At 38.0% G+C, this 13,943-nt stretch overlaps 1 protein-coding gene across 1 annotated transcript; it reads left to right on the top strand.

Moving 5' to 3' along the window:
- The first annotated feature begins 1,271 nt into the window (after nt 1-1,271).
- On the top strand, nt 1,272-2,234 carry LOC102278658 (olfactory receptor 13C8). Its single transcript, XM_005906825.2, has one exon. It carries the CDS (start codon nt 1,272-1,274, stop codon nt 2,232-2,234), a length of 963 nt encoding a protein of 320 aa, XP_005906887.2.
- Nucleotides 2,235-13,943: the final 11,709 nt, after the last annotated feature.

Below are 13,943 nucleotides of genomic sequence, written 5' to 3'. Positions count from 1 at the left end.
TGAGGGAGTTAGATACTGTAGTGATACAAAGACATGTCCCTTCAGTGAGGCCACTGTCCTCATGGGGCAATATGCAATGACTAACTACCACCAAAGGATACTGAGCTCTAAAAGAGACTTAGTCACATAGGACTGCATTAAGACTTTGATGAACTCTAGACATTTTTGCTTTCATGGGCCCTTTCTTCCATAAAATAAGATTAAACCTTACATCTTATGTTGTTATTAATGTAAATATACTAAGTGTTGTTTAATCACTCAGTTGTATCTGATTCTTTGTGATCCCATGGACTGTAGCCTACCAGGCTTCTCTGTCCATGGGATTTCCCAGGCAAGAATACTGGAATAGGTTGCCATTTCCTTCTCCAGGGAATCTACCCAACCTAGGGATCAAACCCAAGGCTCCTGCCTTGGTAGGTGAATTCATTACCTTTGAGCCACCAATTGGTAACTAATAATCATCTCCATTGACAAGCAAAGAAAAGAGAGAGGATGGTATTCTGGTACACTCTGGTAAGATGGAGAATGTGCTTCAAACCTAATGAGTCAGTTATACCTGAGCTCCATAATGGAAATGGATCTAATGTTTTCAAATACTACAGTTTTTTTTAACACAAGCTGAAAATAATTTTACACCTTATATACTACCTTTAAAACATTTTTTAAATGTAATTCAAATTTACAAATTCAAAAAACACAGCACAGGAATCACTTGCAAATAAACTTTATCTGCCTGCTGCATCCAGATCACTGATACTAAATCAATGTGTTAAGAAGTAGAACCACTAGAAAGGGCAATAAACTGGCTTGAGATCGAAGCATCCTACAATCAAAAAGTGTTCCCTCTTAACTCTGAGAAAATTATCTTAGGATTCCTGCTCTAGCGGTCAAGGTTTAGAGTAAGAGATTGTCTCAGAGTTATCTTGTTGCTTTCAAATACAGAACTAAATAACAAAGGGCTTTCTTGGTGGCTCGGCTGGTAAAGAAACCGCCTGCAATGCAGGAGACCCGGGTTCATTTCCTGGGTCAGGAAGATCCCCTGGAGAAGAGAATGGCAACCCATTACAGTATTCTTGCCCGGAGAATCCCATGGATAGAGGAGCCTGGTGAGCTACAGGCAATGGGGTCACAAAGAGTTGGACACAACTGAGCAACTAACACATTAATAACAAAGAATATGATTCTTAAAACAGGAGCTCTTGGAGACACTGAATTAACAAACATCTATTGTATTATCCATAGAGTGCTGCTGGAGAAAGGATATACACAACATGGGAAGAACCAATGATTCCGTGTTGAGAGAATTTGTTCTGACTGGGCTTTCTGCTCACCCAGAGCTCCAGACAGTATTCTTTGTGCTAGTTCTGTGTATGTACCTGATGATCCTGCTGGGAAATGGAGTCCTTATCTCTGTAATCATCTGTTATTCTCATTTGCACACCCCCATGTATTTCTTCCTCTGTAATCTTTCCTTCCTGGACATTTGCTATACAAGCTCCTCTGTCCCATTAATTCTTGACAGTTTTCTTACAGTAAGGAAAAGGGTTTCCTTCTCTGGATGCATGGTGCAAATGTTTCTCTCTTTTGCCATGGGAGCCACAGAGTGTGTACTTCTGGGCATGATGGCACTTGACCGCTATGTGGCCATCTGCTACCCACTGAGATACCCTGTCATCATGAGAAAAGGTGCTTACGTGCCCATGACAGCTGGATCCTGGGTTGCAGGTATTGTTGACTCAGTGGTGCAGACATCTCTTGCATTGCAATTACCATTTTGTGCTGACAATGTAATTAACCATTTTGTTTGTGAAATTCTGGCTATCCTAAAATTGGCCTGTGCTGATATTTCAATTAATGTGATCAGCATGGCAGGGTCAAATCTGATTGTTCTAGTTATTCCATTGCTAGTAATTTCCATCTCTTACATTTTCATTGTTGCCACTATTCTAAGAATACCTTCCACTGAAGGAAAACGTAAGGCCTTCTCCACCTGCTCAGCCCATCTCACAGTAGTGATTGTATTCTTTGTAACAATCTTCTTCATGTATGCTAAGCCCAAATCTAAAAGCTCCGCTGGTACAGATAATCAAGACATCATTGAGGCCCTCATCTCTCTCCTCTATGGAGTGATGACTCCCATGCTCAATCCTCTCATCTATAGTCTGAGGAACAAGGATGTAAAAATTGCTGTGAGGAACATGCTGGGTAGGAAAAACTTCTCTGATGGAATATGAGTTATGATTTATTTATAGTATATATTCTGAGTATAAACTCAGAATTCAAAGCTGCTGCAGACACAAAATTCAAATAGAGAAGATTACCATGTGAAAACAACTTCACAAAATGTCATTCAAAACTATAAGATATTGTAAACTGCAACTGTCGCTTCAGGCCATGTTTTTTCCCAGATATATGATGAGGAATGTGATGGCAGGATCATTCAGTTTCAGTTCAGTCACTGACTCTTTACAACCCCACGGACTGCAGCACACCCGGCTTCCCTGGCCATCACCAACTCCTGGGGCTTGCTCAAACTGATGTCCATGGAGTCAGTGATGCCATCCAACCATCTCATCCTCTGTCATCCCCTTCTCCTCCTGCCTTCAATCTTTCCCAACATCAGGGTCTTTTCCAATGAGTCAGTTCTTCCCATCAGGAGGCCAAAGTACTGGAGTTTCAGCTTCATCATCAGTCCTTCCAATGAATATTCAGGACTGATTTCCTTTAGGATTGACTGGTTTGATCTCCTTGCAATCCAAGGGACTCTCAAAGTCTTCTCCAACACCACAGTTCAAAAGCATCAATTCTTCAGTACTCGGCCTTCTTTATAGTCCAACTCTCACATCCATACATGACTACTGGAAAAACCATAGCTTTGACTAGATGGACCTTTGCTGGCAAAGTAATGTCTCTGCTTTTTAATATACTGAGTAGGTTGGTCATAACTTTTCTTCCAGGAAGCAAGCATCCTTTAATTTCATGGCTGCAGTTACCATTTACAGTGATTTTGGAGCTCCCCAAAATAAAGTCTCTCACTGTTTCCATTGTTTCCCCATCTATTTGCCATGAGGTGATGATCTTCATTTTTGAACAATGAGTTTTAAACCAGCCTTTTCCACTCTCATCTTTCATCAAGAGGCTCTTTAGTACTTTGCTTTCTGCCATAAGGAGGCAGGATCATATAACAGCTCTATTTTTACTTTTTAAAGGAACCTCCATACTATTATCCATAGTAGCTGCAACAATTTACAACAACAGTGTAGGAGGGTTTCCTTCTCTCCACATCCACTCCAGCACTTGTTTGTCGATTTCTTGATGATAACCATTCTGACTGCTATGATGTGATATTTCAATACAGTCTTGATTTGCATTTCTCTAATAATTAGCAATGTTGAACATCTTTTCATGCTCCTCTTGGCCATCTGTATGCCTTCTTTGGAGAAATGCTTATTTAGTTCTTCTGCCTATTTTGATTGCATTGTTTGATGATTAAACCATATGAGCTGTTTGTAAATTTTGAGACTAATACCTTGTCAGTCACATCATTTGCAAATATTTTCTCACATTGTGTGTGTTGCCTTTTAGTTTTGCTTTACAGGTTCCTTAGCTGACCAAAAGCTTTTGAGTTTAATTAGGTCCCACTCATTTTACTCTGAGAGACGGAACAGATATTGCTGTCATTTATATTAGAGTGTTCTGCCTATGTTTTCCTCTAAGAGTTTGTCCATTTACAGATGAATAGAAAAAGAAAATGTGATACATATATACAATGGAATATTACTCAGCCATTATAAAGAATGAAATAATGCCATTTGCAGTAACATGGACAGACCTAAAGATTGTCATACTGAGTGAAATAAGTCAGACAGCAAAAGTGAAATATTGTATAATATCACTTATATATGGAATATAAAAGTGATACAACTGAATTCCTTTATAAAATGGAGAGTCACAGACTTACAGAACAAATGTATGGTTACTGAAGGGTGGTGTGTAGTACTGTATTTAAAGTCATTAACCAACAAATACCTCTGACATACTACACGAAACTCTGCTCAATAATATGTAAAAACTAAATGGGAAAAGAATTTGAAGATGAATAGATACATGTAAATGTATGACTGAACTACTTTGCTGTACACCTGACAATAACATAACATTGCTAATCAACTATACTCCAATATAAAATAAAAAGCTTAAAATATACGATAAAATATATATTTATGACATATAAATACATGATATATCTTGGTTGCCAAAATATGTCTTGGTTACTGTTGTTACTATTAGTTAGTTACTTTTTAATTTCTAACTGCAGAAATTAAACATGCTTGTGGCTTTTCAGAAAACTATTATGGAAATGCAAAATATTGAAAATCTCTTAGGAAGCCCCAGGAAAACATAATCACTCTTAAATATTTAGAAAATAATAAAGACACATGTATATTACCATATGTGAAATGGATGACCAGTCCAAGTTCAATGCATGAAACAGGGCATACAAAGCTGGTGCACTGGGACAACCCAGAGGGATGGGATGGGGAGGGAGGCGGGAGGGACTTTGGGGTGGGGGAACACATGTACATCTGTGGCTGATTCATGCCAATGTATGGCAAAAACCACCACAACCAGGCAAGAGTACTGGAGTGGGGTGCCATTGCCTTCTCCAGTAAAGTAATTAGCCTCCAATTAAAATAAATTAATTAATTAAAAAGAAAATAATAATAAAGACAAAAAGTGTTCTAAAAGATACTTTGTAACCTAAAATAAGTACATGGCCAATTATTCAAAATCACTATGAATTAGTACATATATCATATATTTATTTTATATTGTTCATTTATTTATAATTTCTCTCTACCAACATATAAAGCTCTTATATGATGAGCAGGAACTTTTTATCATCCTATAATATCAAAAAGATCTAGTACAGAGCATGGCATATAATGGATGCTCAATAAATATTTTTTAAAAAAATAAATGAACCACATCATGTATATATGCTGAAATTTGTATCTTCCATATCTGAGTTAACAATGGTTTTTCAAAAAAATATCTGATTCAATATAATATTTTATAAATTACCTATATTAACATTTTCCCCTTCATGGATCATAGCCTTCTCATGGTAAAGGGGCTTATATAACTCAATGAAGCTATGAGCCATGCCATGCAGGGCCACCCAAGATGGACAGGCAAAAGTGGAGAGTTCTAACAAAACATGGTTCACTGGAGAAGGGAATGACAAACCACTCCAGTACTCTTGCTGTGAGAACCCCATGAACAAGAACAATATGAAAAGGCAAAAGGATGACACAGGAAGATGAGCCTCCCAGGTCGGAAGGTGTCCAATATGCTACTGGCAAAGAGCAGAGGGCAATTACTAATAGCTTCAGAAAGAATGAAACAGGGCAAACCGGAAACAATGCTCAGCTGTGGAAGTGTCTAGTGGTGAAAGTAAATTCTGATGCTATAAAGAACAATATTCCATAGGAACTTGCAATGTTAGGTCCGTGAATCAAGTTAAATTAGGGGTAGTCAAGCAGGAGATGGTAAGAGTGAACACTGGCATCTTAAGAATCAGTGACCTAAAATGGACAGGAATGGGCAAATTTAATTCAGATGACCATTATATTTACTGTGTGCAAGAATCCCTTAGAAGAAATGGAATAGCCTTCAGAGTCAAAAAGAAAGTTTGAAATTCAGTACTTGGGTGCAATCTCAAAAAAATGACAGAATGATCTCGGTTTGTTTTCAAGACAAACATTTCACCAAAATAGTAATCCAAAACTATGCCTGAACCACTGATGCCAAAGAAGCTGAAGTTGACCAGTTCCATGAAGACCCACAAAGACCTTCTAGAACTAATACCAAAAAAAGATATCCTTTTCATTATAGGGGATTGGAATGCAGAGGTAGGAAGTCAAGAGATATCTGGAATAACACCGAAGTTTGATCTTGAGCTTCTTATTGCAAAATTGAATTCAATTTCTTAAATTGAAGAAAGTAGGGAAAACCACAAGGCTATTCAGATATGACTTAAATCAAATTCCTTATGATTATATAGTGGAGGTGACAAATAGATTCAAGGGATTAGATCTGGTAGACAGAGTGCCAGAAGAACAATGGATGGAAGCTCCTAACTAAAGGAGGCAATGAACACTATCCCAAAAAAAGAAATGCAAGAAGGCAAAGTGGTTGTCTGAGGAGGCTTTACACATAACTGAAGAAAGAAAAGAAGCAAAAAGAAAGGGATAAAAGGAAAGATACATCCAACTGAATGCAGAGTTGCAGAAAATAGAAAGGAGAGAAGAAGGCCTTTTTCGATGAAAAATGAAAAGAAGTAGAGGAAACAATAGGATAGCAAAGATTAGAGATTTCTTCAAGAAAACTGGAGATATCAAGGGAACATTTCATGCAAGGATGGGCACGATAAAGGACAAAAATGGTAAGGACCTAACAGAAGAAGAGATTAAGAAGAGTTGGCAAGAATACACAGAAGTATATGCAAAAAATTCTTAATGGCCGGGATAACCATGATAGTGTGGTCACTCACCTAGAACCAGACATCCTGAAGTCAAGTGGGCCTTAGGAAGCATTATTATGAACAAAGCTTGTGGAGGTTATGCAATTCCAACCAAGCTATTTCAAATCCTAAAAGATGATGCTGTTAAAGTGTTGCAGCCAATATGCCTGCAAATTTGTAAAATAGCAGTGGCCACAGGACTGGAAAAGATGTTTTCATTCCAATCCCAATCTTTGGCACTTTTCAGACTACCAAAAGAATTTTCAGACTACCAGACAATTGTGCTCATTTCACACGCTAGTAAAATCATGCTCAAAATCCTTCAAGCTAGGCTTCAACAGTACGTGAACTGAGAACTTCCAGATGTACAAGCTGGGTTTAGAAAAGGCAGAAAAACCAGAGATCAAATTGGTAACATACGTTGGATCATAGAGAAAGGAAGGGAATTCCATAAAAGCATCTACTTCTGCTTCACTGACTATGCCAAAGCCTTTAACTGTGTGGATCACAACAAACTGTGGAAAATTCTTGAAGAGATGGGAATACCAGACCACCTTACCTGACTCCTGGGAAACCTGTATGCAGGTCAAGAAGCAACAGTTAGAACAGGACATGGAACAATGAACTGGCTCAAAATTGGGAAAGTTGTAAGACAAGGCTGTATTTTGTTACCATGTTTATTTAATTTACATGCAGAGTGCATCATGTGAAATGTCAGGCTGGATTAATCACAAGCTGGAATCAAGATTGCTGAGAAAAATATCAACAACTTCAGATATGCAGAAGATATTACTCTAATGGCAAAAAGCAAAGAGGAACTAAAGAGCCTCTTGATGAGGGTGAAAGAGAGTGGAAAAGCTGGCTTAAAACTCAACATTCAGAAAACTAAGATCACAGCATCTGGTCCCATCATTTCATGGCATATAGATGGGGAAAAGTGGAAGCAGTGACGGATTTTATTTTCTTGGGCTCCAAAATCACTGTGGTCAGTGACTGCAGCCATGAAATTAAAAGACTCCTTGGAAGGAAAGCTATGAAAAACCTGCCTACTGCTGCTGCTAAGTCGCTTCAGTCATGTCCGACTCTGTGTAACCCCACAGACGGCAGCCCACTAGGCTCCTCTGTCCCTGGGATTCTCCAGGCAAGAACACTGGAGTGGGTTGCCATTTCCTTCTCCAATGCATGAAAGTGAAAAGTGAAAGTGAAGTCGCTCAGTCGTGTCCAACTCTTGGTGACCCCATGGACTGCAGCCTACCAGGCTCCTCCATCCATGGAATTTTCCAGGCAAGAGTACTGGAGTGGGTTGCCATTGCCTTCTCCTATGACAAAACTGAACAATGCATTAAAAAGCAAAGATATCACTTTGCCAGCAACAGTCTGTATAGTCAAAGCTATTATTTTTCCAGTGGTCATGAGAGATGTGAGGGTTGGATCATATAGGCTGCACAACCAAGAATTAATGCTTTTGAATTGTGGTGCTGGAGAATACTTTTGAGAGTCCCTTGGACTGCAAGATCAAACCAGTCATTTTGAAAGGAAATCAACCCTGAACATTCATTGGAAGCACTGATGCTGAAGCTAAAGCTTCAATATTTTGGCCAACTGATGTGAAGAACTGACTCTTTGGAAAAGACCTTGATGCTGGGAAAGATTGAAGGAAGGAAGTAAGAGAAGGGGACAACAGAGAATGAGATCATTGGATGGCACCGTCGACTCAATAGACATAAATTTGGGCAAATTGAAGGATACAGTGAAGGACAGGGAAGTCTGGTGTGGTGCAGTCCACAGAGTTGCAAAGAACTGAACATGACTTAGCAACTCAACAACAACAACAATAGTAATTGTAAAAAAAATAGTATCATATGGTCTCCCTTAATATAATAATTTACCTTTTATTTTTTATGTGATGTGTATCATAAAGGAGAGGAAGAAGTTTTATTATCAGCTACCATAACTTTCCTGGGTTTGGAACATAATGAGATTAAGGTAAAAGAGTCCCCTAGCAATCCACCCTAAGTTTTACCCCGATAAAAACAGAAGTGACATGGTAGCAGGGAATTCCTTTTGGACTTTGAAAAGAGATCAGATCACAATGAAGACATCTCATCTCTGCATTGGATCACACAGTTTCTAAGTGGCTGGAGAACTAGACACAACTGGTAACCAACAGCAATTTCGATAAGAGGATAAGAAGTGGCAAGCTATTCAGCAAATTGAAGAGCTACAGAGTATCTGGTGTTGGAGGATAAGGAGAGCTCCAGTTGAGACAATGTCTATTGCCTGATGAGTGCAACCATTGGAGTAGTGCCAATGTTAGCAATGGAAACCCCAATTCTGTTGAAGGAATTGAGTCAGATAGGTCAAGAGAGGAAATTCTTCTGGCCTGTTGAAGAGTCGATGAGAACTGAAATATAGAACACACATCAAAAGGAAAAGACTATAACTACTTCTAAATTGTAAAAGCAGGGCCTTAATATTTTCCTTTCTTGATAACACATAATTATTATTTTTCATAAGACTAAATAAATTAATTCATGTTTAGCACTAAATATTGCCTAGAACACCCTAACATCCAATAAACATCAGTGAATTTTTATTAATGCTCAGTGCATTTTAATAGGTCATAAAACTTTGAATAGGCACAAAATTGTCATTCTTACTTTTTTACAGAGTAATTTTGATGATATTATATTATTATCTCTCAGCTTCAAATCCACTTTTCTTTATGAGTTTCAGTTGAGACACTGAAAACCACATTTCTTCTTTGCTAGCTACCATCTATTAAATTCTTCCAAAAGAGTTGCTAAAGAGAGAATTAAAGGTTTGATGAGGATAAGGGACTTGACCCTCCCTATTAGCTTTCTGCTCATGTTAGCATCACTCTGCTTATGGTTCTTCACCAATATAATGGCAAATTCTTAGCTGCTTCCAGTATTGGTTTCAGATTTTATTACTTCTTTTTTATAAGCCAAGAAAAGTGGCTTCAAGAAAATAGCACTTCTACCAGTGCTATTTCCTCAGAGCTTTGAGTCTGTCACTGAGATTTTACTTCTGGTAAATCAATAGCCATGCTAAGTCTTTACTTTGTCTTGAGGTATATTTAAAATGACAAAATATCCAATTCTATGCTTGAGAATTATAGTGAGTCAGCTGGAACATAAATAGATAACTAGCAGGAAGCTGCTGTCTAACACATGGAGCCCAGCTTGGTGCTCTATGACCACCTGCTACTGCTAAGTCACTTCAGTCATGTCCGACTCTGTGTGACCCCATAGATGGCAGCCCACCAAGCTCCCCCATTCCTGGGGTTCTCCAGACAAGAACACTGGAGCTGGTTGCCATTTCCTTCTCCAATGTATGAACGTGAAATGTGAAAGTGAAGTCACTCAGTCGTGTCCAACTCCTAGCAACCCCATGGACTGCAGCCTACCAGGCTCCTCCATCCATGGGATTCTCCAGGCAAGAGTACTTGAGTGGGGTGCATTTCCTTCTCTGCTATGACCACCTAGATGCATGGAATTGGGCGGGGGGACTTATGAGGGAGGGGATACACATATATAATGAATACCACTTCACGATGATGTATGGCAGAGAACGCTACAACATTGTAAAACCATTATTCTCTGATTAAAAGAACAAAAATGAAATAGATTTCGTCAGGTTGTCATTTCCATCTGACCAAATCTATTTGTTTTTTTCATTTCCACAGGCTTCCCCGGTTACTTAGTCAGTAAAGAGTCTGCCTGCAATGTGGGAGATCTGGGTTCAGTCCCTGGGTTGGAAAGATCCCCTAGAGAAGGAAATGGCAACCCATTCCAGTATTCTTGCCTAGAGAATTCCATGGACAGAGGAGCTTGGTGGACTACAGTCCACAAAGAGTCGGACACAATTGAGTCGGACTAACACTTTTCATTTCCATACATAACTAAATAACAAGTACTAGGAAAGACATTTGTATTTCCTCTAAAGTTCCTTCCTTGTGTCTAAAATGTAGATTATAAAAATCTCTATACTCAAAAGTGAAATTTAATAATTACCATATGATCATACAAAAAGAAAACATTGAGTAGTTAATCAAGTCCTGAAATACATGTAACAAAGAATAAACTTAGGACCTTGAGAGAAACAAACAAAAAACATATCTCTTTTCTTTTTTTCAATGCGTATCTAGCACTCACCTATTAATTAATTACATACCAGATACACAGTCTGCTATTTCTACTAATTTGCTAAATTAATGCACAAATAAGTGAATGAAAGAAATAATATCAGAAAGGCATATATATTTTCCAAAATAATTTATCAAGATCATATTATTGAATCCTCTTGATAACTTTTCAAGGAGCTATTAGTTCCCTAACTTTACAGAACAAAAACCTGATTCCAGAAATGTAGAAATACCTGAAGTTACAACCAGGATGTGGGAAGCTTTCTATTTGAATAAAATAATTAACAAACTATAATGGGATACACATTATCCTAAATTACATGTGGAACAGGTATAAAAATGGATACATTTTTAGCCTGAGAGAAAAAATCGGCAAAATCAGTGAAAAATTATTAAACAGTGCATGTTCTCTCAATGAAACTAAGGGGAATTAACTAAATAAAAACTCTACAACCTAAGATAAACACACTTATAAATGACTGAGTAGCAATAATATTCAAAATATTTAACAACTTCTATGGCAGGTGAAACAACTTCTCATTCCAAAAAATCAGAATGAGCACCTGCCATAATCAGTGTGCCCATAGTAGTATGTGCCAGCCAAATTTAAGCCTTGCTTATAGATTAGAGAAAAAAGAATGACAAAAAAATTTAAAAACTCATAAAAGCAAACTTGAGCTTATATCCACTAGTATAGCTGTACTCTTTTTTTATGGTTAGTGTTCATTCTGATTAATTGGTAGCTGTTCCAGTCTGTAAAATATTTTCAGTATCAACCTCCTTAGAAATGAAACATAATTAAACACTGCAATTAAAATTTACCAGATACAGAAACCAAAACAGTTTTTTGAGGGAGATGTTCATACTTGAATTCGTTTAAGAAACTTGACTTCATAAAGAAGAGGGGAGGAAGCAAACAGAAAAGATAGAGACGAGGCATTATCTAGAGAATTTGAGTGCAAAGCCAATATGCAAGGTATTGTACTATATATCACACCTTATTACTTCTTACTAAATCTTCACAGTAACCTTAAAAGGTGTATCTCTTTGCTCTTAATTTTACAGATTAAGAGATTAAGATTCATAGATGTTAAGATCATGGAGGTTTTGACTGCGAAAGTTAGTTTCCAAACCATAGTCTTGACCATGGAGACATGTTATTTCCTCTATTGCCTAGGAGTCAAAAGGGAGGTATTCTGAAGTCCAGTTGTATCTAAATCAAGAGAATTGATCCAAAGATGTTAGAGAGCAAGAAAGTTAAAATATCCTAACTGGATTTAACCTCGTAATTTCTCCAAAGCCATTAACTGGATATATCAGCGATATATTAAGGAGACAATGATAATCAAGTCCTTGGTGATTATGGTAAAAGCCATGAGTAAGAGTGGATAATACATTAATTTGTCTTGAGCCCAGTATTGCATCATCCTCCAGGGGAAAATAATTAATACACTTGTACTTAATAAGTAACAGAAAGTAATCACCATGAACAAAGTGTTTTAACTAACCAGAAAACTGCTGAATAAACCTAAGGTCATGGGTTTTAGTGTGATGCACTTTAAGGAAGGAGAACTTTTTAGGATATAAGAATCTTTAGCTCATCAAGGGAGGCAGAAAATATTACTGGTTATGAAATAGTATGTGTGGCCAAACAATTTAGATTGAATGTCACGTACATATCTACCTTACTAACCTATACTCTCAATTCAGTTCGGTTGCACAGTTGTGTCCAACTCTTTGTGACCCTATGGACTATAGAATGCCAGGCTTCCCTGTCCATCACCAATTCCCAGAGCTTGCTCAAACTCATGTCCATCGAGCTGGTGATGTCATCCAACCATCTCATCCTCTGTCATCCCCTGCTTCTTCTGCCTTCAATCTTTCCCAGCATCAGGGTGTTTTCTAAGGAGCCAGTTCTTCGCATCAGGTGGCCAAATTATTGGAGTTTCAGCTTCATCATCAGTCCTTCCAATGAATATTCAGAACTGATTTCATTTGGGATTGACTGGTTTGATCTCCTTGCAGTCCAAGAGACTCTCAAGAGTCTTCTCCAACACCACAGTTCAAAAGCATCAATTTGTCAGTGCTCAGCTTTTGCTATAGTCCAACTCTCACATCCATACATGACTACTGGAAAAAACCATAGGTTTGACTAGATGGACCTTTGTTGGCAAAGTAATGTCTCTGCCTTTTAATATGCTGTCTCGGTTTATCATAGCTTTTCTTCCAAGGAGCAAGCATCTTTTAATTTCAAGGTGGCAGTCACCATCTGCAATGATCTTGGAGCCCAAATAAATAAAGTCTGTCACTGTTTTCATTGTTTCCCCATCTATTTGCCATGAAGTGCATCTGTTTGCCATGAAGTGCATCTATTTGCCATGAAGTGCATCTATTCACCATGAAATTATGGGAACAATGCCATGATCTTCATTTTTTGAATGTTGAGTTTGAAACCAGATTTTTCACTCTCCTCTTTCACTTTCATCAAGAGGTTCTTTAGTTCGTCTTTGCTTTCTACCATAAGAGTGGTATCATCTGTGTATCTGAGGTTATTGCTATTTCTCTCAGCAATCTTGATTCTGGCTTGTGGTTTATCTAGCCTGTCATTTCTCATGATGTACACAGCATATAAATTACATAAACAGGGTGACAATATACAGCCTTGACATACTCCTTTCCCAATTTGGAATCAGTCCACTGTTTAATGACCAGTTCTAATTGTTGCTTCTTGGCCTGTATATAGGTTTCACAAGAGGCAGGTAAGGTGGTCTGGCATTTCCATCTCTTTAAGAATTTTCCAGTTTTTTGTGATCCACAGTCAAAGGCTTTAGTGTAGTCAATGAAACAGAAATAGATGTTTTTCTGGAATTCTCTTGCTTTTTCTATGATCCAATGGATGCTGGCAATTTGATCTCTGGTTTCTCTGCCTTTTCTAAATCCAGCTTGAACATCTGGGAGTTCTCATTTCATGTACTGTTGAAGCCTAGCTTGGGAGAATTTTCTGTATTACTTTTCTTGCCTGTGAAATAAGTGCAATTGTGCAGTAGTTTGAACATTCACTGGCATTGCCCTTCTTGGGGTTGGAATGAAAACTGGCCTTTTCCATAACTGTGGCCACTACTGGTATATAGACTGCATCACTTTTACGTCATTATCTTTTAGGATTTGAAATAGCTCAGCTGGAATTTCATCATCTCCACCAGCTTTGTAGTGATTCTTACTTAGGCCCACTTGACTTCACACTCCAAG

The sequence above is a fragment of the Bos mutus genome, chromosome 8, assembly GCF_027580195.1.
Source record: "Bos mutus isolate GX-2022 chromosome 8, NWIPB_WYAK_1.1, whole genome shotgun sequence".
Classification (NCBI taxonomy): domain Eukaryota; kingdom Metazoa; phylum Chordata; class Mammalia; order Artiodactyla; family Bovidae; genus Bos; species Bos mutus.
The sequence above is the reverse complement of the archived record's forward strand: the minus strand, read 5'-3'. Positions and strand labels throughout refer to the sequence as shown.